Raw genomic sequence first — 23,947 nt, 5'->3', positions numbered from 1 at the left:
TCCATTCATCGTTATTAATATAATAATAATAACGGTTACAGTAGATTAATATCGTTCGAGTGAAATATTTACAAGCCTAAATTGTTACGATTAAGAAACAGTCTTCAAGCCATTGAAAACTTTAAAGGACAAGGAATAATATTATTGTAAAAATCATTGTAAATGGTTTTAATTAGTGAACACATTTCGTTAGTGACGTTAGAGTTGGTAACATTAAAAATAATTGTAAAAGGTATTAATGAAAACAATTCGTTTATGACATTAAGAGTTCCAAGTTGGTAATTTACAGAAAAAACTAATTTACGTTCTTTGCAGTGTTCCTAAAATGTGACAAAGTAATAGCACTGAAGATTGTTATAGTAAAAAGGCTGCAGTACTAGCGCGAAAATATTTAACCACAATATTTAAACCTGTGGAAATATTTAAACCACAAGTTTTTAACTAAAAATTCACAATTTGCTAACACTTAATTGAGCGATCAATATCAAAAAACAACACTAGCAGTTACATCGTCATGGTCTGCCAACAAACAAATTTTGTTTCGAGTTAAAGATTGAATCGAAATTACAATAAAGATCGAAGCTAAAATAGCTCAAATTTTAATAAGATTGAATTCCATCGATTACAAAGCCAATTCTTCTGAGAGAGCAAAGATTTAAATTTTCAACTCAAATCTTCTGTGAGACTAAAACTTTCCTTGAGTAAATAACGTTAAAGATGGCAAAAATTCTAGGAATAATCCGAGACAAATTTTGGTATACAAATTAGATTAATACAGATGATAGATGTAATTATATCTACATGATTATGTGAATATAAATTAAATAATATGGAGTGCATAGTCGTCCAAACGCAAGATTGTGAAAAACATTTATGGAAACAAAGATGCGAAACAATTAGCACCAAATGTACAAACTTTACATCCTAATGAACAAAATCTTTTGCAATCCATGCGCTCAGAATAACGTATAAACAACGTTAAGTCTTTGCGTAAATTCAACGTTAAAACGCCTTGCCTCGTTTGTGGGAAGCGTTTGTGAAGCTGCCATAGTTTACAGGCACTCATAAATTTCTATATTTAAAGTCGACACTAACAATCAAATTGCGATAACGCCATATGATTTAAGCATCAACATCAGTATTGTGGCAAAACACCATCGACAGTTACATGCAATCAACTGCTTTTGTGACTTTATGCCGTCGTAATGCTGCACATTATATTCACGTTATTCTAAAAAATATAACTCAGGACTCACTACAGGGAGTAACAGAGCGCATTTTCTCGTCGATGAAAACGTGAAGTTACGGACAGACGGACGGACGGACATGACGAGTACAATGGGGCATTTTTCCATAAATGAGAAAATGCGCTAAAAATGATTAAATCAGTACAATAGCTCGAGCTAGTATCAGCTAGAAGCTCAAGCCAGAAACTGAATTCGGAAGAGATTGTCAAACACTAAATAACTGCAAATATTTGCAAAAACAAAATTATTATTTTGCTGCTAATACCCCGTAATGCAATGCTTCACATTCTATTCACGTTATTCTAAAAGAAGATTAAATCGGTAAACAAGCTCGAGCTAGTATCAGCTAGAAGCTCAAGCCAGAAACTAAATTCGGAAGCGATTGTCAAACACTGAATAACTACTAATATTTAAAAAAATTATTATTTTACAGCTAATACCCCCATTGCTCTGACGTTGAACCAGTCGCATGCATAATATCTCACAAGAAAAACAACCTCTTTCATCTAACCTCCCTATGTTAAAATTACGTAACGGTCATAAATTGAACGGATACAAAGTTAAGAGATTCCTATATTTTATACAAATGAAAATACAAGTAAAATGATAAAGTGCTTAGCTATTGGTCATGTCATTTTTGGTTTGATTGTGAGATTCGAGACTTAAGACGACGTGTGTTACAAATGGAGGAATGAGTTATCGTCGAAGATTTGGAATTACATTCTAGTTTTAGAAATCAAGTGGAATTAAAAGGAAAGAAAACTGAAATTCGTATACAAACTTGACGTAGTGAAGTAAGTGAAGTTAAGAATGAAGGCAAACATTTCACGAAAATAACTTTTATGAAAGCAAATCCAATCTGTTTTTTCATATTTCAAGCACTTTGAGTTCAAAAATAAATTTTTGAAGCGTTCAGTAGACTCTAAATGTTGCATTATTGTAACGGTTAACTTATTTAATTTAAACTAAAACTAGACAGGCATATGTGGTAACTGCAAGCCTATTTACAATATCTCTTCACATTGCCATGAAGTCTTAAAGAAAAAGTCTGTATTTTAGCTGCACTAGAAAGCCGACTTTCTTCTAGATTTGTGACTGAACCTTCTGCTTCCAGGCTTCTAGAAGTTCACTATTAACTAGGCATGACGCCTAGAAAAATAATAGTCTACCTACATTTATTCCTGATTATTGATAGTCTTATCGAGGTCTATGCCATGCCATGTAAAGAAATCTTTCACTAGACGTGTAGCCTATACCTGTAGGAAAGACTATCTAGTCCTATCACCTAGACCTCAATCTTTCACTAGACATGAAAAAACTATCATCTAGGGCTAATCCTATCACCTAGACCTCAATCTTCCACTAGACGTGTCGCCTATACCTGTAGGTAAGACCATCTAGTCCTATCACCTAGACCTCTAGAAGAGTCTATACCCTAGACCTATAAAGAGTCTAGGCTTCCTGATGACAATTTCGAAGCATACAAGTTCACCACCTGCACAAAAAAATTGGCAATTAAAAATAACCATGAATTAAATTTCCAAATTTCAGAACTTAATCGTAGTAAATTTGAATCAAGTTTTTTATCATTTCAACACTCAACAAATCCCTTGTTCAGCACTACATATTGTGAGTATTACTTCAAATAGGTATTATTAATGTGTACATACTTTCATGCATAACGTATTATAAACTGGAGCTCATTATAAAGTTCGGCCCATTATGAACTAGGGCCAATTATGAACTTGGGCTCATTATGAACTTGGGCCCATTATGAACTTGGGCCCATTATGAACTTGGGCCCATTGTGAACTTGGGCCCATTATGAACTTGGGCCCATTATGAACTTGGGCTCATTACAAAGCGTGGCTTATTATGAACTGGGGACCAGTATCAACGGAGGCCCAGTATCAACGGGGTCCCATTATAAACGTGGGCCCATTATAAAGAGTGGTTTACTATAAAGTGCATCATATAATATACCTATATAAACTTTACGTACTCTAGAGATGAAGCTGGGAGCCATTATAAACTGGGACCCATTATAAATTGTGGCCCATTATAAACTGGTGCCCATTATAAACTGGAGGCTATTAGAAACTGAGGCTCATTAGAAACTGGGACCAATTATAAACTGGGGCCCATTATAAACTGGAGGCCATTAGAAGCAGGGGCTCATTAGAAACTGGGACCCATTATAAACTGGGGCCTATTATAAACTGGGGCCCATTATAAACTGGGACCCATTATAAACTGGGACCCATTATAAACTGGGACCCATTATAAACTGGGGCCCATTATAAACTGGGGTCAATATAAAGAGTTCCATCACAAAACAATGGCCGCCAGTACAGAGGCAGTAAACGTACCCTGTAGATGAAGCTGGGGCCCATTATAAAGTACGGTTAAATATAAAGCACGGCTCATATTATTATATTATATGAGCCGTATAATATATGTATATTAATATTATCTATAAATAAAGTTGACGTACCCTGTAGATGAAGGCGTACTGGTCGCTGGTCTGCACGGCGCCCGCCCTGTGCCGCCGTACGCTGTGCACGGTCCCTGGCACGTCCACTGTGCGCCCGTCCTCGAACTGACGCAGGCAGCGGTCGATGGTGATGAACGTGCCCGTCCGGCCCGTGCCTGGGCTGTGGACGGGTGGACGGTTAGTGACGGGGTATTGACAGGGCTGTGGACGGGTGGACGGTTATCTTTAGTCCCTCATCCCCAGCTCTAGTCCCTCATCATCCACGACTCTATGACCCACTTGCCATGACCCACTAAGGCCTACCTGCAGTGCACGATGATGGGGCCCTTGGCCCGCATCGTCTTCTTGGCCCGTCGCACGGCCCCGATGAAGGCGATGAAGGGCTTCTCGTCGTGGGGCACGCCCGTGGCGGGCCAGCCCGTGTACCAGAGGTGGGTGAGCTCCCGCGTCAGGTTGTTCTCCAGGTTCTTGAGCACCACGCTCGACACCACGAACCCGTCCCGCATGTCACGGGACCTCAGGGTCACCTGCGGGGGCGGGAGGTGATTAGGACCTGCGGGGTGTGGGAGGTGATTAGGACCTGCGGGGTGTGGGGGTGATTAGGATCTGCGGGGTGCGGGAGGTGATTAGTGGACCTGCGGGGGGCGGGAGGTGATTAGGACCTGCGGGGTGCGGGAGGTGATTAGGACCTGCAGGGTGCGGGCGGTGATTAGGACCTGCGGGGGGCGGGAGGTGATTAGGACCTGCGGGGTGTGGGAGGTGATGAGGGTAATGATAAATTTAATTGTGGCATTACTTTGGCAAATATTCATGACATAAAAATCCACCCTTATAAAAGGTAAATACTTGGAATTATTTTAATGCTTATGGTCATGCCGATGCACCGCTTTCGACGTCGATCATGCGACATCCACCAAGCGAAATCGAAGAATGTTCTATGTTGCACTACATCGGTTATTTCGAGTACGGTATAAGATTGTAATGTGGCTATATCGAGTAAAAGATCATATAGTATAAGGTTATACATGCATAACACTAGGTTAATTGAATTATGAGCTGCTGTTGAAGTTATACAGCTTAATTGAGTGAAGAGAACTGAATAAAAGACATCATCTAAATCAATGTAATAGGTTCTACCCCGCGGTAGAACCTATTAAAATCACACACACTGAGAACCTCTTGAAAACCTCTTAACCTCATAAAAACACCATCAAGGCCCCAAGTACCACCCCGCACTAAGTCCCCTTCTTTTAAAGTACCCTCCACCATTAACCCCAAGTACCCACAAAGTCCCCTAGTACCCACAAAGTCCCCGAGTACCCACAAAGTCCCCGGGTACCCACAAAGTCCACAAGTACCCACAAAGTCCCCAAGTACCCACAAAGTCCCCGAGTACCCACAAAGTCCCAAGTACCCACAAAGTCCCAAGTACCCACAAAGTCCCCGAGTACCCACAAAGTCCCCGGGTACCCACAAAGTCCACAAGTACCCACAAAGTCCCCAAGTACCCACAAAGTCCCCGAGTACCCACAAAGTCCCAAGTACCCACAAAGTCCCAAGTACCCACTAAGTCCCCTAATACCCATAAAGTCCCCAAGTACCCAGCAAGTCCCCAAGTACCAGCAAGTCTCCAAGTACCCAGCAAGTCCCCAAGGACCCAGCAAGTCCCAAGTACCCAGCAAGTCCCCAAGTACCCACCAAGTCCCCAAGTACCCACCAAATCCCCAAGTACCCAGCAAGTCCCCAAGTACCCTGCAAGCCCCAAGTACCCTGCAAGTCCCCAAGTACCCTGCAAGTCCCCAAGTACCCATCAAGTCCCCAAGTACCTAGCAAGTCCCAAGTACCCAGCAAGTCCCCAAGTACCCTGCAAGTCCCCAAGTACCCTGCAAGTCCCCAAGTACCNCCACATACCTGCATGGCTATGTAGTACTGCGGCTCGCCATGTGGCCCCGCCACATACCTGCATGGCTATGTAGTACTGCGGCTCGCCATGTGGCCCCGCCACATACCTGCATGGCTATGTAGTACTGCGGCTCGCCATGTGGCCCCGCCACATACCTGCATGGCTATGTAGTACTGCGGCTCGCCATGTGGCCCCGCCACATACCTGCATGGCTATGTAGTACTGCGGCTCGCCATGTGGCCCCGCCACATACCTGCATGGCTATGTAGTACTGCGGCTCGCCATGTGGCCCCGCCACATACCTGCATGGCTATGTAGTACTGCGGCTCGCCATGTGGCCCCGCCACATACCTGCATGGCTATGTAGTACTGCGGCTCGCCATGTGGCCCCGCCACATACCTGCATGGCTATGTAGTACTGCGGCTCGCCATGTGGCCCCGCCACATACCTGCATGGCTATGTAGTACTGCGGCTCGCCATGTGGCCCCGCCACATACCTGCATGGCTATGTAGTACTGCGGCTCGCCATGTGGCCCCGCCACATACCTGCATGGCTATGTAGTACTGCGGCTCGCCATGTGGCCCCGCCACATACCTGCATGGCTATGTAGTACTGCGGCTCGCCATGTGGCCCCGCCACATACCTGCATGGCTATGTAGTACTGCGGCTCGCCATGTGGCCCCGCCACATACCTGCATGGCTATGTAGTACTGCGGCTCGCCATGTGGCCCCGCCACATACCTGCATGGCTATGTAGTACTGCGGCTCGCCATGTGGCCCCGCCACATACCTGCATGGCTATGTAGTACTGCGGCTCGCCATGTGGCCCCGCCACATACCTGCATGGCTATGTAGTACTGCGGCTCGCCATGTGGCCCCGCCACATACCTGCATGGCTATGTAGTACTGCGGCTCGCCATGTGGCCCCGCCACATACCTGCATGGCTATGTAGTACTGCGGCTCGCCATGTGGCCCCGCCACATACCTGCATGGCTATGTAGTACTGCGGCTCGCCATGTGGCCCCGCCACATACCTGCATGGCTATGTAGTACTGCGGCTCGCCATGTGGCCCCGCCACATACCTGCATGGCTATGTAGTACTGCGGCTCGCCATGTGGCCCCGCCACATACCTGCATGGCTATGTAGTACTGCGGCTCGCCATGTGGCCCCGCCACATACCTGCATGGCTATGTAGTACTGCGGCTCGCCATGTGGCCCCGCCACATACCTGCATGGCTATGTAGTACTGCGGCTCGCCATGTGGCCACGCCACATACCTGCATGGCTATGTAGTACTGCGGCTCGCCATGTGGCCCCGCCACATACCTGCATGGCTATGTAGTACTGCGGCTCGCCATGTGGCCCCGCAACATAGTTGGCGTTGATGTACTGCTTGTCCGGGCAGCCCTTGAAGCCCTGCAGCAACACCCGCGTCTCGTTCAGTGGGATCACGTTAGCGTATCTGCGGGGAAACCATACAATTTTGTTAATATTTTAACATTAATCTATATATACACAAAGTTCATTTTTACACAACCAACGACCATGCTGATGCATCACCTTCAACGCCTACCGTGGCCACTCTGATGCTGATATTTTGTCAATATTTTGACATTTCCACTTACAGTTCGTTTGTACACCACCCACGCCCATGCTGATGCATCACCTTCGGCGCCGGTCATGCCCCACCCACTATTGACATCGTGAAATGAACCTAACCTAACCTAGCCTAAACTAACCTAACCTAACCTAACCATGCTGATCCACCACTTTCAACGCCTACCACGACCATGCTGCTGCACCACATTCGACGCCTATCATGCCCCGTCCACTATCGACATCGTGAAATGAACCGCGCTTACTGATGCTCAAACCCATGGCTCATCTCGGTGCTGTTGCCAGCTTAATACAGGAATTACTCCCAATAATGATAAACAGTACACGCAGCGGCCTAAGTACACGTAGCGGCCTAAGTACACGTAGCGGCAGATTTTCTCCCTGTGATTGGCAGGTTTCGCTTTAAAAGCGTGCAGTGCAAACTCTTAACTATTTTTGATGGCGTATCCTCTGACCTATTCGAGTCCCGGACGGTGGCCAATAGGGAATTACTTTAACTCATCACAACAATAATAACAATGGAAACAATGAACAATGATAAGTAGCACCTGTTCTTGTCCTCGACGTTGGCCAATAGGGCATTGCTTTAACTCGTCATAACAATGATAATAACGATAATAATGATAACGATTAAAGCAATGATGACAACGATAACAATGCAAATCAGCACCTGTTCTTGTCCTGGACGTCGACCTATAGGGAATTACTCTGACTCATAATAACAACGATAACAAAGATGCGCAGCACCTGTTCTTGTCCTGGACGTTGACCTATAGGTAATTACTCTGACTCATAATAACAATGATAACAATGATAACAATGCTAAGGAGGACCTGTTCTTGTCCTGGACGTTGGGCGGGAGCTCGTCGTAGTCTGGGGACGTGACGGGTATGGACGTAAACTCAGCGTGGACGCCGTCCATGTCGGAGACAAAGTGTGTGAGCTGTGCGAAGTCCAGGGGGCGGGAGGGGCTTTTGATAGCGGCAACTTGAATATTTTTTCATTTAAATAAAATAATTTATTTTTATATATTTATATTTATTTATATATATTTTCTATTTTATATTTTTTTCATAGTCATTTTTGACCTATATGAGTAGCTTGTGATAGCAGCAACTATTACTTTTATTTATTAAAAAAAGGAAATAAATTGTTCATTTCATAGATATGAATATTTATATATATTTTTTCATTTTATATATTTTTCATAATCATTTTTGACCTGTCTTTCATAACATGGTACTACTGGGTTGGTATAGCGTTTTTGTTACAAATATTACACAATATCCTGCTTATTTATATTAATTAAAGAAATTTGAACGATATAATTTTTCATTATTATGCTTATTATCAGAACCTTATAAATAACTATAATGGTATGTGGCATCAACTTGCTACCAAACATTGCTAAGTTGAATTGCATTACCTACTAATTAGTGATTAACTCGTAATCAGCAAGTTTCCTAATTCATATGCCTATCTCCATTCTACGACCTATCGTCCAATTCTACCTTTACCATACATTTTCTACATCTACAGGTATAATAAACTCTCGTAGTGGATCGAATTCAGCCAGCAGCGTTATCTCTTTACATCTACAGTAGTAATAATAATTTTCAATTGTAGATGATATAAGTTTTCTACGTTCACTGATTGAGATTGCCTCAGTTTTCTACATACATATAATGGACTGAGGTTGTCCAAGTTTTCTACATATAATAGACTGAGATTGTCTAAGTTTTCTACATATAATGGGCTGAGATTGTCCAAGTTTTCTACATACTGTATAATGGACTGAGATTGTCCAAGTTTTCAACATATAATGGACTGAGATTTTTCAAGTTTTCTACATATAATGGACTGAGATTGCCTCAGTTTTCTACGCATAATGGACTGAGATTGCTTAAGTTTACTGACTGAGTTTATACGAGTTTTTCTACGCATAAGGGACTGAGATTGCCTAAGTTTACTGACAGAGTTTATACGAGTTTTTCTCCACATAATGGACTGAGATTGCCTCAGTTTACTGACTGGATCTTCGAAGCCCTGGTTGAGGTATGACTTGACTGAGTGGGTAGATCTATTCCTCTTGCTCTTGCGCCGGAAGGAATGGTAGACAGAGACGCTGTCTACGCTATACGCATCCATCGAGACCGGCGTACAGCGCTTGCCGTAGTAGTTCTCTGCCGCACGCTTGCGTCGGTGCATCATCTACCACGGTAGATTTGACAGGTTATTTTGGTAGAATTGTGAGGGTACAAGTAGACAAAATGTCATAGGAATGTGAATATTTAGGTAGATTTTGAGTGGGATGAAGTAGATCAAGTGTCCCAGCCGCACGCTTGCGTCGGTGCATCATCTACCAGGGTAGATTTGGAAGGTTATTTCGGTAGAATTGTGTGGGTACAAGTAGAACAAATGTCAGAGGCACTGAGGCTATTTCGGTAGATTTTGAGTGGGATGAAGTAGATCAAGTGTCCCAGCTACATATTTGTGTGGGTTCATCATCTACCAGGGTAGATTTCAATGGGTTATTCGGGTAGAATAAAGTAGATATAATTAGACTAACTGTCTCTGCCACTCAACTGCATCGTGGAGTTATCTACATTAACAAATGGCAGGCAAAAATAAGAGCAATACCGGTACTCAGTCACAACCATAAATACTATGAGATTTCCAATGTAAAAATCATTGAGATGTAAAAATACTCTACGTGTAAAAATTGTAAAATTTAAGTAAAATAAGTAAATAAGTAAAATAAAAAAATTATTGAGATGTAAAAATAATTGAGATGTAAAAAATCACTGAGATGCAAAAATCCTTGAGATTTAAAAATTATTTAGATGTAGAAATACTCCACATGTAAAAATTTTAAAGATTTTAAGTAAAATCGAAAAGTTCCCTCAAAAATGTAACTCACGAAAGCGACGCCGGCGGCCCCTGACGCGACGACGAGCAGCGCGCAAATTATGATGCCGGCGATACCCGCGGCACCCAGACCCTCGGTCGTCACGAGGGCAGCTGAGGGTAGCACCAGCTCCAGCTCCAGCACCTGAGAGGGTAAGGCTGGTTTATTGATTAATTTAATTAAAGAGTAAGAGTATCGAGGGCAGCTGAGGGTAGGAGTAGGACCAGCTCCAGCTCCTGCGAGGGTAAAGGGTGCTGACTCATTAGTGGACGTATATTTAAAAGTTTGGACTTATTAATGAACTTATTTATATAAAAGAGGCAGATGGCAGCACCTACGAGGGTAATGGTGGTTTGTTGATTAATTTAAATTGAGGAGCAAGAGTAGCAAGGGTAGCACTTATTTTTGTGAGGGTAAAGCTTGAATTAATTCCTATAAAGGAGCAAGAGGGCAGAGGACAGCACCTACGAGGGTAAGGCAGGTTCATGAAATTAGTCTAATTGAGAAATGGGTATTAAATATTAGTATTATTTATTTAAATATATTAGTTAATACTATGCTAATTGTTTTTGGCCATAGTAAGCTTTGTGTGGAAGCCTAATCAACTATCGTTGTTCCCAAGAATCTGGATAGTTTTATTCACAAGCTCAAGAGCAAATAAATAACAAAATCGACAATGACCGATCCATAAAAAAATACTGAAACAGAAACGACAAAGCGATAAAAATTTATAGAAATATGAAGTCGGTACATAATAACGTTATTACGTTCCGAATAGAAATATGTGCCAAGCACACATTCATATTCATATTTTTCTATTCATATTCATAATTTTCTATTCACAAATTTTATTTTTGAAATGTTGCCCAAATAGCGATGTACCTTTGCTCATATGTGGGTCATCTTGACTCAGTTTGACAAAAAAAAATAAGTATCAGTGATACACCCAGTAACTGAGTCACTATTGAGACAAAATGTCCCATACATTCTTCTGAGTGGTTATTCCTGTATAGGATATTCATATATATCTTATTTATATAGGAATATATTTATTAATTATATAGGAATATAGGGCAACTGAGTCACTATTGGTACAATATTTCCCATACATTTGGATGAGGATAGGATATTCCTATATAGGATATTCTTATATATTTTATTTAAATAGGAATATTATTTATATAGGAATATATTTATTATATAGTAATATATTTATTATTTATATAGGAAAATAGGATATTCCTATACAACTCACAGTCTGGGCGAGGGCTTGCAGCTCAACGGGAAGGTTTTTGGTCTTCGGGAAAAGCGGGAATTGTTCGGTTAGTTTCCTGTCGTATTCCTTATTTCTGGTCACGTAGAAATACGAGTTGGTTTTATCAACTACATCAAGTTTATCATCCGCATATGAAGCGTTGTTTTCTCCGAGGTTTAGGTTTGTGCCGGTAAGACGTAACGCTTGTGGTGCTTCATCCGGAATTACGGACGCCGGAGTCGGGGAAAATAAATTTGTGGATACAGGATCCGGGTTGAAATCCGCATATGAAGCGTTGTTTTCTCCGAGGTTTAGGTTTGTGCCGGTAAGACGTAATGCTTTTGGTGCTTCATCCGGAATTGCGGAATCCGGAGTCGGGGAAAACAAGTTTGTGGATAAGGGATCCGGGTTGAAATCATCCGCTGGAATGTGGTTGATGTTGGAACCGTAGTCTGGGTTTGGGTTGAAATTGTTGTCGGGTAACCGGTTGAGGTCGAGAGAGGTTGGATTTTCATAGACGCAGTTCGGTTCACCGAAGAAATGAATGTCGGCGCTGCCGATGATGCTGAAACAAATTGAATCAAAGTTTAATTACTTAAATTTAAATTGTTAAATTATGCACAAATTCAATAAAATTATGCAAAAATTTAACGAACCTGTTGATTAATATTAAACCAAGAGTAAACATAATAAAAGTTGCAACGCTATTTCAACAAGCAGGTAGCGTTATTCAACTGGCAATTGGTCTATTCGTTGTAAAAATCTGCCTAATAAATAAATATCAGCCTATTTAGAAAATCAGACTATAACCGCGAAAAAGCAGCCTTTTCAGAATAAGAATCAGCCATATTTCAACAAAAAATCAGCCTATTTCAACAAAAAAAAGCCTGTATCAACAAAGAATAAGCCTATATCAACACAGAATTAAAATATTTCAACAATAAATAAACCCATTTCAACAAACAAGCCTATTTCAACACGGTATATAATAGCCAACATACGATGTGTCGTGGCTGAGACTGCTCTGCAGCCAGAGCCTGAGCAGCAGAGCTAAGCTCTGTCTCTGTCTGCAGAACTCTGCGGTCGTCATGGCAACCAACAGGCGGAGGTGGGGGCCTGCAGCGTCCTGCCCCCCAGGGGGGGTGTGGGCAGCTGTGGGGGAGGGGGAGGATTAGGGCGTGAATTTTATTTTGGGGGGAGAGTTACGCCGTGAATTTTATTTATATCGAATCCAGTGGTTATTATTATTGTTATTGTTATTATCATTATTTTTATTTATTAATATTAAATAATGAAGTATTTATCGATTTCTTTATTTTTTATATTAATTACAAAATTTATTATAACATTGTTTTTATAATAATATATATTATTATTATTTACTATTATTGAATAATCAACTATTATCTATTAGCAGCAAGCAATTTATTCAAGCTCACGGATATAATTTAGTAAATTATTTAATCAAAGTTATCTATTAATTTAAGACTGTTCATTCATCATCATTCATGATCAATTCCATTTATTGCTGTCTTACTAGTTATTTATAACATCTATTAGCTTATATAGTGAGAATTATGATGTTTAATCATATTCTAATTTATTATTTGTCAACTGCTGTAGTGAAAAAAATTCCAGTTATCTGCTTGAGCGAAGCTACTTAATTAACATCTATATACGAAAAATTTCGATTTTCATTTTCAAAAATTTTAAAAACTGATATTCGGTATAAAAAAGCGGAGTAATTTCGAAGAAAACATTCAATTTGAACTCACCTGAACTATTTTCAGTAGAAACCCCGATTTCTGAGGTAGAAGTAGAATATGTGGATGTATAAGTAGGAGAAGAAGTGGAAGAAGAAGTAGAAGATGTGGTAGAAGTAGAAGAAGATGTAGAAGTAGAAGAAGATGTAGAAGTAGCAGGTTTTTCGGAAGTAGGGCTATCAGTCGAGGTTTTTAAAGAAGTAGAAGGAATTGTGGATGTAGAAGTCGAAGTAGTTGACGTAGATGCGGTAGAAATACTAGACGTAGGAGGAGATGATGTAGTAGAAGTAGAATACTTTGGTCCTAGTTCTACATCGTAGAAACCTCCTGGAGTGGTTTCTACGATGGTACTGATGCTGCTGCTGCTGCTGGTTTCCTGGTCGTTTTCTGGTGTGGTGTTTACGTCATTTTCAGATGTGGTTGTGGTAGTGGATTTAGTGGTGGATTCGGTGGTAGTGGTGGATTTGGTAGTAGTGGTAGTGGTGGTGGTGGTAGTGGTGGTGGTATCTTCATAAGGTATAATGGTGGTCGCGAAAGGTGGTTCCAAAGACGTGTTCTCAGCTGACACGGAAAATTCGTCGTGGCCGCCGGCGCCTGCAGATAAAATTTAAATTATAAAAGATAAAGCAGCAAAGTCTATGTCTATTCAGGGGGTGTCTATTCAGATAGTCCACGACACTGAAAGATATATCTATTATAATATTATATTAATATTATAATATTAATATTTACAAATATTAATTCATTTTCTTTATACGCTGAAAGATGAAGCAGCAAAGTCTATGTCTATTCGGCACAGTCGAAGATAATATATTAATTCATGTTGTAAATAATTTACGATATAACGCATATAATTTATGAGGCAGCAATTCAACGCCAGATTTAATTTAAGTAATTAAACAAAAATAAGAACGTATTGGCGTTGCGTGGCTAATTCACAGCAAAATGCATGCTGAATTTGATATTATAAACAATTATCTGCTAATAACTATAGTGGGTGCATTTAAATACGTTTGTGCAGGGTAAAAATTACAGAAAAGCACATGCTACACGTAGCAATTTGTGTATGTACACGTTTAAAGGTACACAATTATACGCACACGTTTGTATGTACACAATTCAGACCTCAAACATTACGTACATGAGACGTCAACATTACCTACACGAGCCATCATCATCACCTACACGAACTATCAATATTAGGTCATGATTTGTGAGTGATTCAAATGATACTTTCTAAATCATTTCATCATATTTATACAAGTTTAATAAATTTATTCGATTAGTTTTTAAATTGAGGATTATCCAAAATATTTATCATGCATCGCAATTCTCGCATGAACTTTGATCAATAAGATTTCTTAGACGAATAGAAAATCCTGCTGCTCTGAACATTAGAAAAGAAGTGCAATGTTATTTACATGAAGATTTTACGGTCTATTTTATGCTTTCTATTTCTTGGTTCACTTGGTTCACCAGACTGATTGAAACTTTTTTTAATATAATCACATTAAAACCTCCAAATTTGTAGTTTATTGAAGTAGTATTTATAGTAGAGAAGAATGATCCTTTCAAATTACGTAATGCATAAAATTATACTTAAGTAAAGATTCAGTGCAATTGTATTATTTTTAACGAAAAATTTTGTATCAGATTGCTTAATACTCAATAATGGAAAATACTTGAAATATATCAATTATATTCGTAAATCAATGATGAAATTAATGTAGTCTAAGTTTATAGTTCATACCAGTAACTGGGAAGCTAGACTCGGCACTAGTAAATTTACTAGTAACGAGGAACTCTTCAGGATAGACGTAGGTGGTAGGTTGCTTCCTGTAGGTGATGCCTTCTCCAGCCAGCAAGTTAGACTCCGTCGTGGCGTTAACAGTATTAGCGAAATTATATTCAACACTAAATCGAGTAGGAAAAGGAGTGGTTCTTCTAAGATCTTCGTCAATACCCGAAGATCCAGAGGACTTTGGAGTGATGCCAAGAACCACCGATGAAGAGTCTCTAGTCGATGATGGGTGGTGACGTGTTGACACTTGGGGGGTGGTCAACCGGAAAGTGAATTCGCTCCCGAAATTCGTGGATGGTTCACTTGAAGACACCACTGACGTGGGTGACAGAAAAGGGTCTTTACGGACTATTGTTTCTGGTACATTATGTAGCAAGGCTGAAACAAGCTCATTTTCGTGAGGCGAATGTGAATGGTGCGACGAGAGCGACGTAACAATAGTGGGTGCTGAAGGTGCAAAGCTATCGTGCAAGGAAGCAGTTACAATAACAGAATCAGTGCTTGATACAAACGAGGTGCTTTTATCCTTAGGGTTAGAGTCACTGAACACAAAGGTCGGGTTATCGATGAGTAAAGGCGTGAACCCACCTGAGAGGGTTGCGGTAGATTCTCGTGTCACGTCTGGTACAAAGTTTTGGCTAACAAATCCTCCACTCAGGTCAGGCGTCTCGTGCGCGATTGGAACATGAATATCTGAGGCGAATGGCACAGAAGAAGAAACAATGGAAGGTTGAAGAACTGGATGAATAACAGTAGGAGATAATGAGGAAATAACAGTGTGGGTAGGATGGATGGTATCGTCGATAGCGATGGAGGGGTCGATGCTTGTCAAGGTGGGATGTCGTGTGAATGAATTTTGAGATGGAACGGATGTGGACAAAATATCGGTCATTGTTAGCGGCGTTACTAAGTCGGTGGTCAAAATAACTGCTGGATGAAGAGGCACATGGTTGGAAAGAATACCAACAGGGAAATCGGCCTCCAGGTCAGGCGGGAAGTCAGTCACAGTATGCGATACAGACGCTTCGTCCGTCTTTGAAAGTAACATCCACAAGGGTATTCTGGTTTCTCCCGGTGTAACGCGAGTTTTTGAAGAATTTTTATCTCTAGAGAAGCTAGTACGAGAGCGTGTGGGCGCGCTAACTACATGTGTGGATGCAAAATGTGTGGCAGGACCTGAATCAGATGGTACCGAATTTGTAGCGTGGGTAGCGTCAACTTCGTTCACGCTAACACCTGGTACGATAAATAGTGGCCCACCTGAGCTCCTAACTCCAGTTCCGAAAGAATGAGTACTAGAAGGAAAAACGAAGTCAGTGTCAGACGCAAGGCTGTAAGCAGGAGTAGATTTTGGTCCAGTCGACTCAAATGTTGTTGGAATAGAAGCAGCATTATGAGGTGCATTCAATGGTTGGTTGGTATTTTCTGGTAGGCTGTTGATGCCATTATTTGATGACGGTACAGAGTGTAAAGCTGTTGGTAAAGCACCCGGGAAGAAAGCACTAGAAAAAATTTGCTGAATCTGTTTTCCAGTTGACAGTTCTAAGTTAGGTGTTGGAGTGATCGAAGGGAAGGATGAGGTTTCTTCAGCCGCTCGGACGCTCGACTGTAAATTTAGTAATCCACCTCCAACGAAATCTAGAGTTGGAGCTGCTGAAGGAACTGCTGTAGGAAGTGCTGTTGGGAACACGAAGCTTGGAGTAATAGTTCGAGTGACAGTTCGGTCGTGAAGAGGACCAGGAATATTGGATGAATGAGACGCGGCATCACTTAGGTCAAAGAAATATTGCGTTATCGGTTCTTTTTCCATTGGAGACTCAAAGCTGGTGGCATCAGGGAACCTGAATACTGCAGTACCAGCTTGAGAAGAAGTCCTGCTCCTAATAACTCGATGACCAGGAACTGGTGTGGTGACCAAATCTGAAGGCCAGTTAGGATACCAGTCTACTGAGGAAGAATCAGAAGGATGGAGTGGAAGGCCACCACTGACATCCTCAAACGGAGTTAGATCCTCCGGTTGATCCCTGAGGTACAGAGAAGGAAGAGTACCTGGACGAGGACCGGAATCAGACGTTGCGGCATTTGTCAAGATCCGCTCCCCAAAATCATTTATGTAATCGTAATCGCTGGCTAAGCCAGAACGAGGCTGAAATTCGTCAGTGGACGAACGAAACAACGGAGATGGCCGAAAATCGGAATCTTCTGTTGCTGGCGTTTCCGTAGTGTCTTTTTCCGTAATTGTAGATAATGTGACATCCATCACGTGATTCCCAGTAGAATTACTAGATTCTTCTGGGTCTTTCACGGACAGAGTATGACTGGCTTCTTCTGTTTGAATTGGCGTAGCGGTAGTTAGGTTTGGCAACGAACCTGCAGATGTGGTTTCATTTAACCGCAATGACGGTAATAGCGAGGAAAATATTACAGATACGCTAGGTATGTCGGTTTGTCGGACGTTCTCAGTCGGTCGGGTTGAGTCCAGTTGGCAAGTCACACCTGCAAGGCAAGTCATCATTAAATAAACACATTCTTTTCCATCGGGCGAAAATCTTGGTTACTCATTCAGAGGTTGACGTCAGCTATGATTTTATAACACAATTGATGAAACGTTTCGAATGCAGCTGGAATTTTAGTAAGTGACTCGAGTAACAACTTCGTCGTCATGGCAGGAATAAGCAGAGCTGGGCAGCGCTACTTTGAAATGTAGTGGCCGCTACCGCTACCGCTACAATTGCTTAAATGTAGCGTCGCTCCCGCTACCGCTACTGGAAATGTAGCGGCCGCTGGTAGCGGCCGCTACATGTAGCGCGCTACTGCCCACCTCTGGGAATAACGCAGTATTCATAAAATTCTTCTGTCAATAAAAGTCAAGAATATAGTAATCAAAGTCACAAATAATTTTATACGATACAAAACACAAATCGAGCAGAAACTTATTAAAGCTTAACAAGCAGTCGAAAAAAGCAATCAGAAACAAATGCACAATTACATGCTAAATCATTCCATTAAAATCACAATCATGCTTTAGAATGTAATTATCAATTGACGAAACTACACCATCGTGCGAACTAAAAAGTTTTTTTAAGAAATGTGAATTCACGGCAAAATTTCAACTTATAACAGTACAAATAGAAAAATTTTCTTACAATTTCCACACTCGTAATTTTCTTAATAAATGCATGCCACCACATTTAGGGTTAACGATATTTCTTTTTATACAGGAGAAATTTCATTTTAAAATCGTTATTTCATTTTTGGACGATATTTCATTTAATATTTAAATAAATTTCATTTTAAATTCTATCACGCTATGCAATCAATTCATAATTTACTTCGATAAACTTAAATAGATAAAAAAACACTATCCTAATCGTAAATACGATAAGTTAAGGTAACTTGGATGACTGTATATACTCAAAAATAACAATGCGTCTACGAATAATAATGAACAGCCATTGACTTACCGGCCAACATAGACGTGACCGCGGCTAGCAGTAGGATGGTTGTGGCGCTCGGGGACATGTTTACTTTAGTCTGCGCTCATCTGAAGGAAATTAGAAAATAATGTAAATTTCAAGGAAGTTGACGAAAATTAATACTAAATTTTAATAAATTAATTATAAATGATTAATACATAATAAATTTTAAGGAAGTAGAAGGAAATTATTACTAAATTTTAGTAAATTAATAATAAATAATAAATTTTAAGGAAGTTGAAGAAAATTTGATCTCAGAAAATTCTTCATTGAATAAGATAATGAATTGAGCTGTTATTGGCCCTTTAATAAAGCTCCTGGATTACTCATTCGTGAGTTATAGCAGAAATTAAAGGCCCAGTAACATTTCATTATGACCCACATATGGAGAAGTGACTTAAGAAAGTGTATCACTATTTGCACGCGGTTGACTTGTCTATAAGATCGTCATCCAGACACACACATATTTCTCTGTGCAAATATCATCATGATCCAGAATTTACACTTTCACATCCGTATTGACATAAGAATACCGTCCAGAATACCATACACATCGTCCAGAATACAACACACATCGTCCAGAATACCACACACCGTCCAGAATACCACACACCGTCCAGAATACCACACACACCGTCCAGAATACTGGAGGGGGAAGGGAGGGGAGGAAATGATGGGGTTGACGTAAGAGGGAAAGTGACGTCGCATTCAACGTGCGTTGCGTTCAACAGGCCCGGCAGTTTGGGAGTACGTTGACGTTGTAGAGTGAAGACTTGAAGTGATTTTGCAGCGTAAAAATGTAACTTATTGTGTAGCGTAAACGTCTAACAAAAATGTTTAACGTAAACGTCTAAAAAAAATTTAACCGTAAATGTCTAACAAAAATGTGAAACGTAAATGTCCAACAAAAATGTTAAACGTGAATATGAAACAAAATTGTAAAACGTAAATGTTAAACGTAAATGTATAACAAAAATGTTTAACGTAAATTTCTAACGTAAAGGTCTAACAAAAATGTTTTGCGTAACTGTCTAAGAAAAATTTCTAGCATAAATGTCTAAAATAAAATAAAATGTAAATGTCTAAAGTTAATTCAACGCCACTGAGTTAAACGAGCGAAAAAAATGATACGCGATAGTGCGATGAAAAGGAAACGGATTTGAATGGTTAATTTTTTTAAATTAAATAGTTGCCATTAACAGAATTCATGAATAATATCAATGCTAATATTGAGACAGTGATGCTGCGGCTATTTAATATTGATGCTAATATTACACATAAGATAACAGCCGTTATATTATGTAAATAATAATATCCCGAGGGAAAGTCTTATCCCATCGAAAGAAAGTTATCCTTACTTTCCCAGCCTCTGATGTCGACATGTGCGAAAGTTCCCATTGCTTTCCATGGGAGAACATTAATAACGCGTTACTTTATAGTGATGTATGCGTTACTTGTAAGTGATGCATGCGTTACTTTATGGTATTTCATGCGTTACTTGATGGTTCAAATAATGTGTTAATTAGCGTCTTGTAAAAGGTATTCCATTAACGTTGTTTAAAAGATCTCGAAGACGTTCCATTAAAATTATTCCAGGACAGCGTTCCTTTGGGGTTACTTAATGATGGCTTTCCATTAACGTTATTTAAAGAGGGCTTTCGACTAGGGGTTATTTGAAAGGGTATTCCATTAGCTGTGTTTATAAAAGTGATTGTCATTAGCGTTATTAAAAATGTTTACTATTAGCGTCTTTTATAGTATATTTAATTAGTGTTTATAAAAGGAGGTGTTAAATTAGGGTTATCCAGGGTTGGTGTTGCCATTAAGGTAATGGTGAAGGCTCGTCCATTAGTTACTCAGGGTTGGTGCTACCATGAAGGTAATGGTAAAGGTCATCCATTAGTCCCTAGCAACACTAACGCCCGCAGGAGCGTCGGCTTACGCGCAGATGCGTAATCTTAGACCGTCAATTGAGGAGTGAACGGCAACGCGATACGGGGTGATGAGTCGCGTTACTGCCCTGTTACTGGCGGTTACTGTCCTGTAACTGGGCGGTTACTGTCCTTTTACTAGCTGGGCGGTTACTGTCCTGTAACTGGGCGGTTACTGTCCTGTAACTGGGCGGTTACTGTCCTGTAACTGGGCGGTTACTGTCCTGTAACTGGGCGGTTACTGTAACTGGGCGGTTACTGTCCTGTAACTGGGCGGTTACTGTCCTGTAACTGGGCGGTTACTGCCCTTTTACTGGGCGGTTACTGTCCTTATACTGCCTTATAGCACCATCAGTCTATAATCTATATGATTATAGATTATAGACTGATATAGCACCATCAGTCTATAATCTATAATCAGTCTTGCAGTGCTGTTTATTATGCACCTAAAATACGGCCCCACTGTCTGCGAGGATGGGGCGTCAAAAACCGCCTGGTGTGAAAGATTACATTGAATATTGCTAACTAAACTGTCGCGGCAAATCTACCGCCGTAGCTTTAGAAGTACACACGCGGGCGTCAGGCGTCAAATTCTACGCCGCGGTAAAAGCCGTCTTGTGTGAACAGCAGTGCACCTTTTGTATGTTCGCTAAGGTTCGGTGGTAAATACCGTCGGACGCTGGCGGTATTTACTGCCCAGTGTGAAAGGAGCTTTACTGCCGAGTTACTGTTCAGTTACCGGTCACTGCGTTACTGACTATTGCGTTACAGCCCATGACAGGAAAACATATGGAAACTTGTTCGTCCGAGAAGTCGAGGGTTCAATTAATCGTCTTTACCGCCGACTGCTTTAAACGCCTTATAACGGGAACGCCCTATATACATTCAAGTGTCAGGAACGCACAGAAGGAAGGCCAAGAGTCTCCCCCTACGCACAGAAAGAAGAAGAGAAAGTGCGGAATGTCGTCAGAAGCGGAAACCCGGATGAATCTTTCTGCAATCATCCGTAGACCCGGACACTTGCTACCATTGCTGCAATCATCCGTAGACCCGGACACTTGCTACCATTGCTGCAATCATCCGTAGACCCGGACACTTGCTACCATTGCTGCAATCATCCGTAGACCCGGACACTTGCTACCATTGCTGCAATCATCCGTAGACCCGGACACTTGCTACCATTGCTGCAATTGATGAGTAAATAACCTACAGTTTTGTGAGTAAATAACCTACAGTTTTGTGAGTAAATAACCTACAGTTTTGTGAGTAAATAACCTACAGTTTTGTGAGTAAATAACTCACAGTTTGGTGAGTAAATAACCTACAGTTTTGTGAGTAACATCAAGCGCATGTGAGGCTCGTGACTCACGGTGTATTGACCGCCGACTAGACTAAAATATTCACGTCGCCTGGGCTGTGTTGTCTGTGTGGTCTGTGTGAACTAAAATATTCACGTCGCCTGGGCTGTGTTGTCTGTGTGGGCTGTGTTGTCTGTGTTGTGTGTGTGGATTGTGTGGCCTGTGAGGTTTTTGAGGACTGTTTGGTCTGTGGAGACCGTATGGTCTGCAAGGTTGTTTTGTGTGTGCAGATAAGTCTGTATGGTCTACATAGTCTGTATGGTCTACGTAGTCATTATGGTCTACTCAGTCTGTATGGTCTATGTAGTGTGTATGGTCTACGGGTAGTCTGTATGGTCTACTTAGTCTGTATGGTCTATGTAGTGTGTATGGTCTACGTAGTCTGTATGGTCTGTATGGACTGTCAATTTAAACTGTCACCGCCAATGCAACTAATGCGCACAGTCACTGCCCTGACACGACATCGGCACGAACGCGTTGCAAACAAACGAACGATGCACGAATGAACAAACGCCAACGAACATACATACATGTACGAAATAACGCACTAACGAACGGATGATCGAATGCCATTTACGAATTTTCAAGTCGTACCAAAATGAATGACCTATTTATGTGTACGTACATTAGCCCGAGTTTCACATGTACACTCACAAATGTTTTACGAATAAAAATGTCAATAATATTTTCACGCATTTACTTATCAAGGTATAAGAACGCCATGCACAGATAACTGAATAACATCTCACGCACCACGAATAAGAGTGAGTACAGCCACGCAGATAAATAACGTCTCACGCACCACGAATAAGAATGAGCACAGTCACGCAGATAAATAAAGTCTCACGCACCACGAATAAGAGTGAGTACAGTCACGCAGATAAATAACGTCTCACGCACCACGAATAAGAATGAGCACAGTCACGCAGATAAATAAAGTCTCACGCACCACGAATAAGAGTGAGTACAGTCACGCAGATAAATAACGTCTCACGCACCACGAATAAGAGTGCGTGCAGCCACGCAGATGAATAACGTCTCACGCACCACGAATAAGAGTGCGTGCAGTCATCAGCAACGCACCGTGCGTGAAGCGAAGCATAACTGTTGTGGAATGCTGGGGAGACACGAACGAGGAGCGACGCACATCCTCACTTCACCGCAGCGCTAAGCGCACTGACCTTAAATTGCACTAACGCGCGCCAGTCAAGCGAGTTACTCGATAAATAAATCCATACGTGAATTGCATTAACCCATATTTGATCACGACAGCTATCAATAGATGAATATTTTAATGTTTAAATATTATTCTTATATTACTATTATTAATATACTATTACTATATATTATATACTATAGGTACTACATTATAATTATTAATATATATTATATATTACTAATAATAATATATACTTACTATTAATATTATTCGATTACTGCAGCTAGCAAAATATGAATATTAAATTATTTAATTATTATTACTTGAGTTGCGTTGAGTTATTCTAATTTTCGTTCAAGTTATAGCGTTTAATTTTAGTCGTATTTGATGATTAGAATGCTACTTTAAATTGGGTAAAATGTTAATTTAAATTAATTTTGCTGCACCTAATAAGTTTTTCAAGGTTTCCTGAAAATTAAGATACTGTTTGCTCGATATTTAAATGGACTCAATGTACGAAATAACGTCTTTTAATGATAATAAATAAAAAAAGTTGATAACAAATATACTATAGTAAATTTGATGATTACGATGCTTAAAATATTATTAAATTTAAATCATTTAGCACATGAATGGATTAGAACATTAATCAAGAATTATGAAGGACTGGTACGTTTGAAGATATATTCATTTTTATGAAGAATTATGAATTAATTTTTATTTTGAATTACTTTTATTGGGAATTAATTCATAATTATGAAATTATTAAATCGCAAGTGTCATCTCCAGAGCTAAGGGAAAATTTATCAGTTATTCCCACGACCTTGAGCCGCGCCACCAAGGTCATTAGGATCCCAGGCTCCGTGGGACTGTTGCCATGGTTGACAGGACATACATGGTTGACAGGACAGCCATAGTTGACAGGACAGCCATGGTTGACAGGACAGCCATGGTTGACAGGACAGCCATGGTTGACAGGACAGCCATGGTTGACAGGACAGCCATGGTTGACAGGACAGCCATGGTTGAC

At 40.7% G+C, this 23,947-nt stretch overlaps 1 protein-coding gene across 1 annotated transcript; it reads right to left on the bottom strand.

The window, feature by feature from the left end:
• Positions 1-1,360: 1,360 nt before the first annotated feature.
• On the bottom strand, positions 1,361-22,921 carry LOC108668671 (serine-rich adhesin for platelets). The gene is made up of 14 exons (XM_047879560.1): positions 22,842-22,921; positions 18,458-18,537; positions 14,943-17,489; positions 13,205-13,786; positions 12,431-12,581; positions 11,430-11,994; positions 10,187-10,318; positions 9,294-9,477; positions 8,100-8,253; positions 6,976-7,111; positions 5,028-5,567; positions 4,045-4,340; positions 3,742-3,901; positions 1,361-2,742 (listed from the first exon to the last, which is right to left on the bottom strand). The coding sequence occupies exons 2-14, from the start codon at positions 18,513-18,515 to the stop codon at positions 2,689-2,691; spliced, it is 5,559 nt and encodes a 1,852-aa protein (XP_047735516.1). The 5' UTR covers positions 18,516-18,537; positions 22,842-22,921; the 3' UTR covers positions 1,361-2,688.
• Positions 22,922-23,947: the final 1,026 nt, after the last annotated feature.

This window comes from Hyalella azteca, unplaced genomic scaffold (assembly GCF_000764305.2).
Source record: "Hyalella azteca isolate HAZT.00-mixed unplaced genomic scaffold, Hazt_2.0.2 contig3348, whole genome shotgun sequence".
NCBI lineage: Eukaryota > Metazoa > Arthropoda > Malacostraca > Amphipoda > Hyalellidae > Hyalella > Hyalella azteca.
This window is presented reverse-complemented; position numbering and strand designations above follow the sequence as displayed.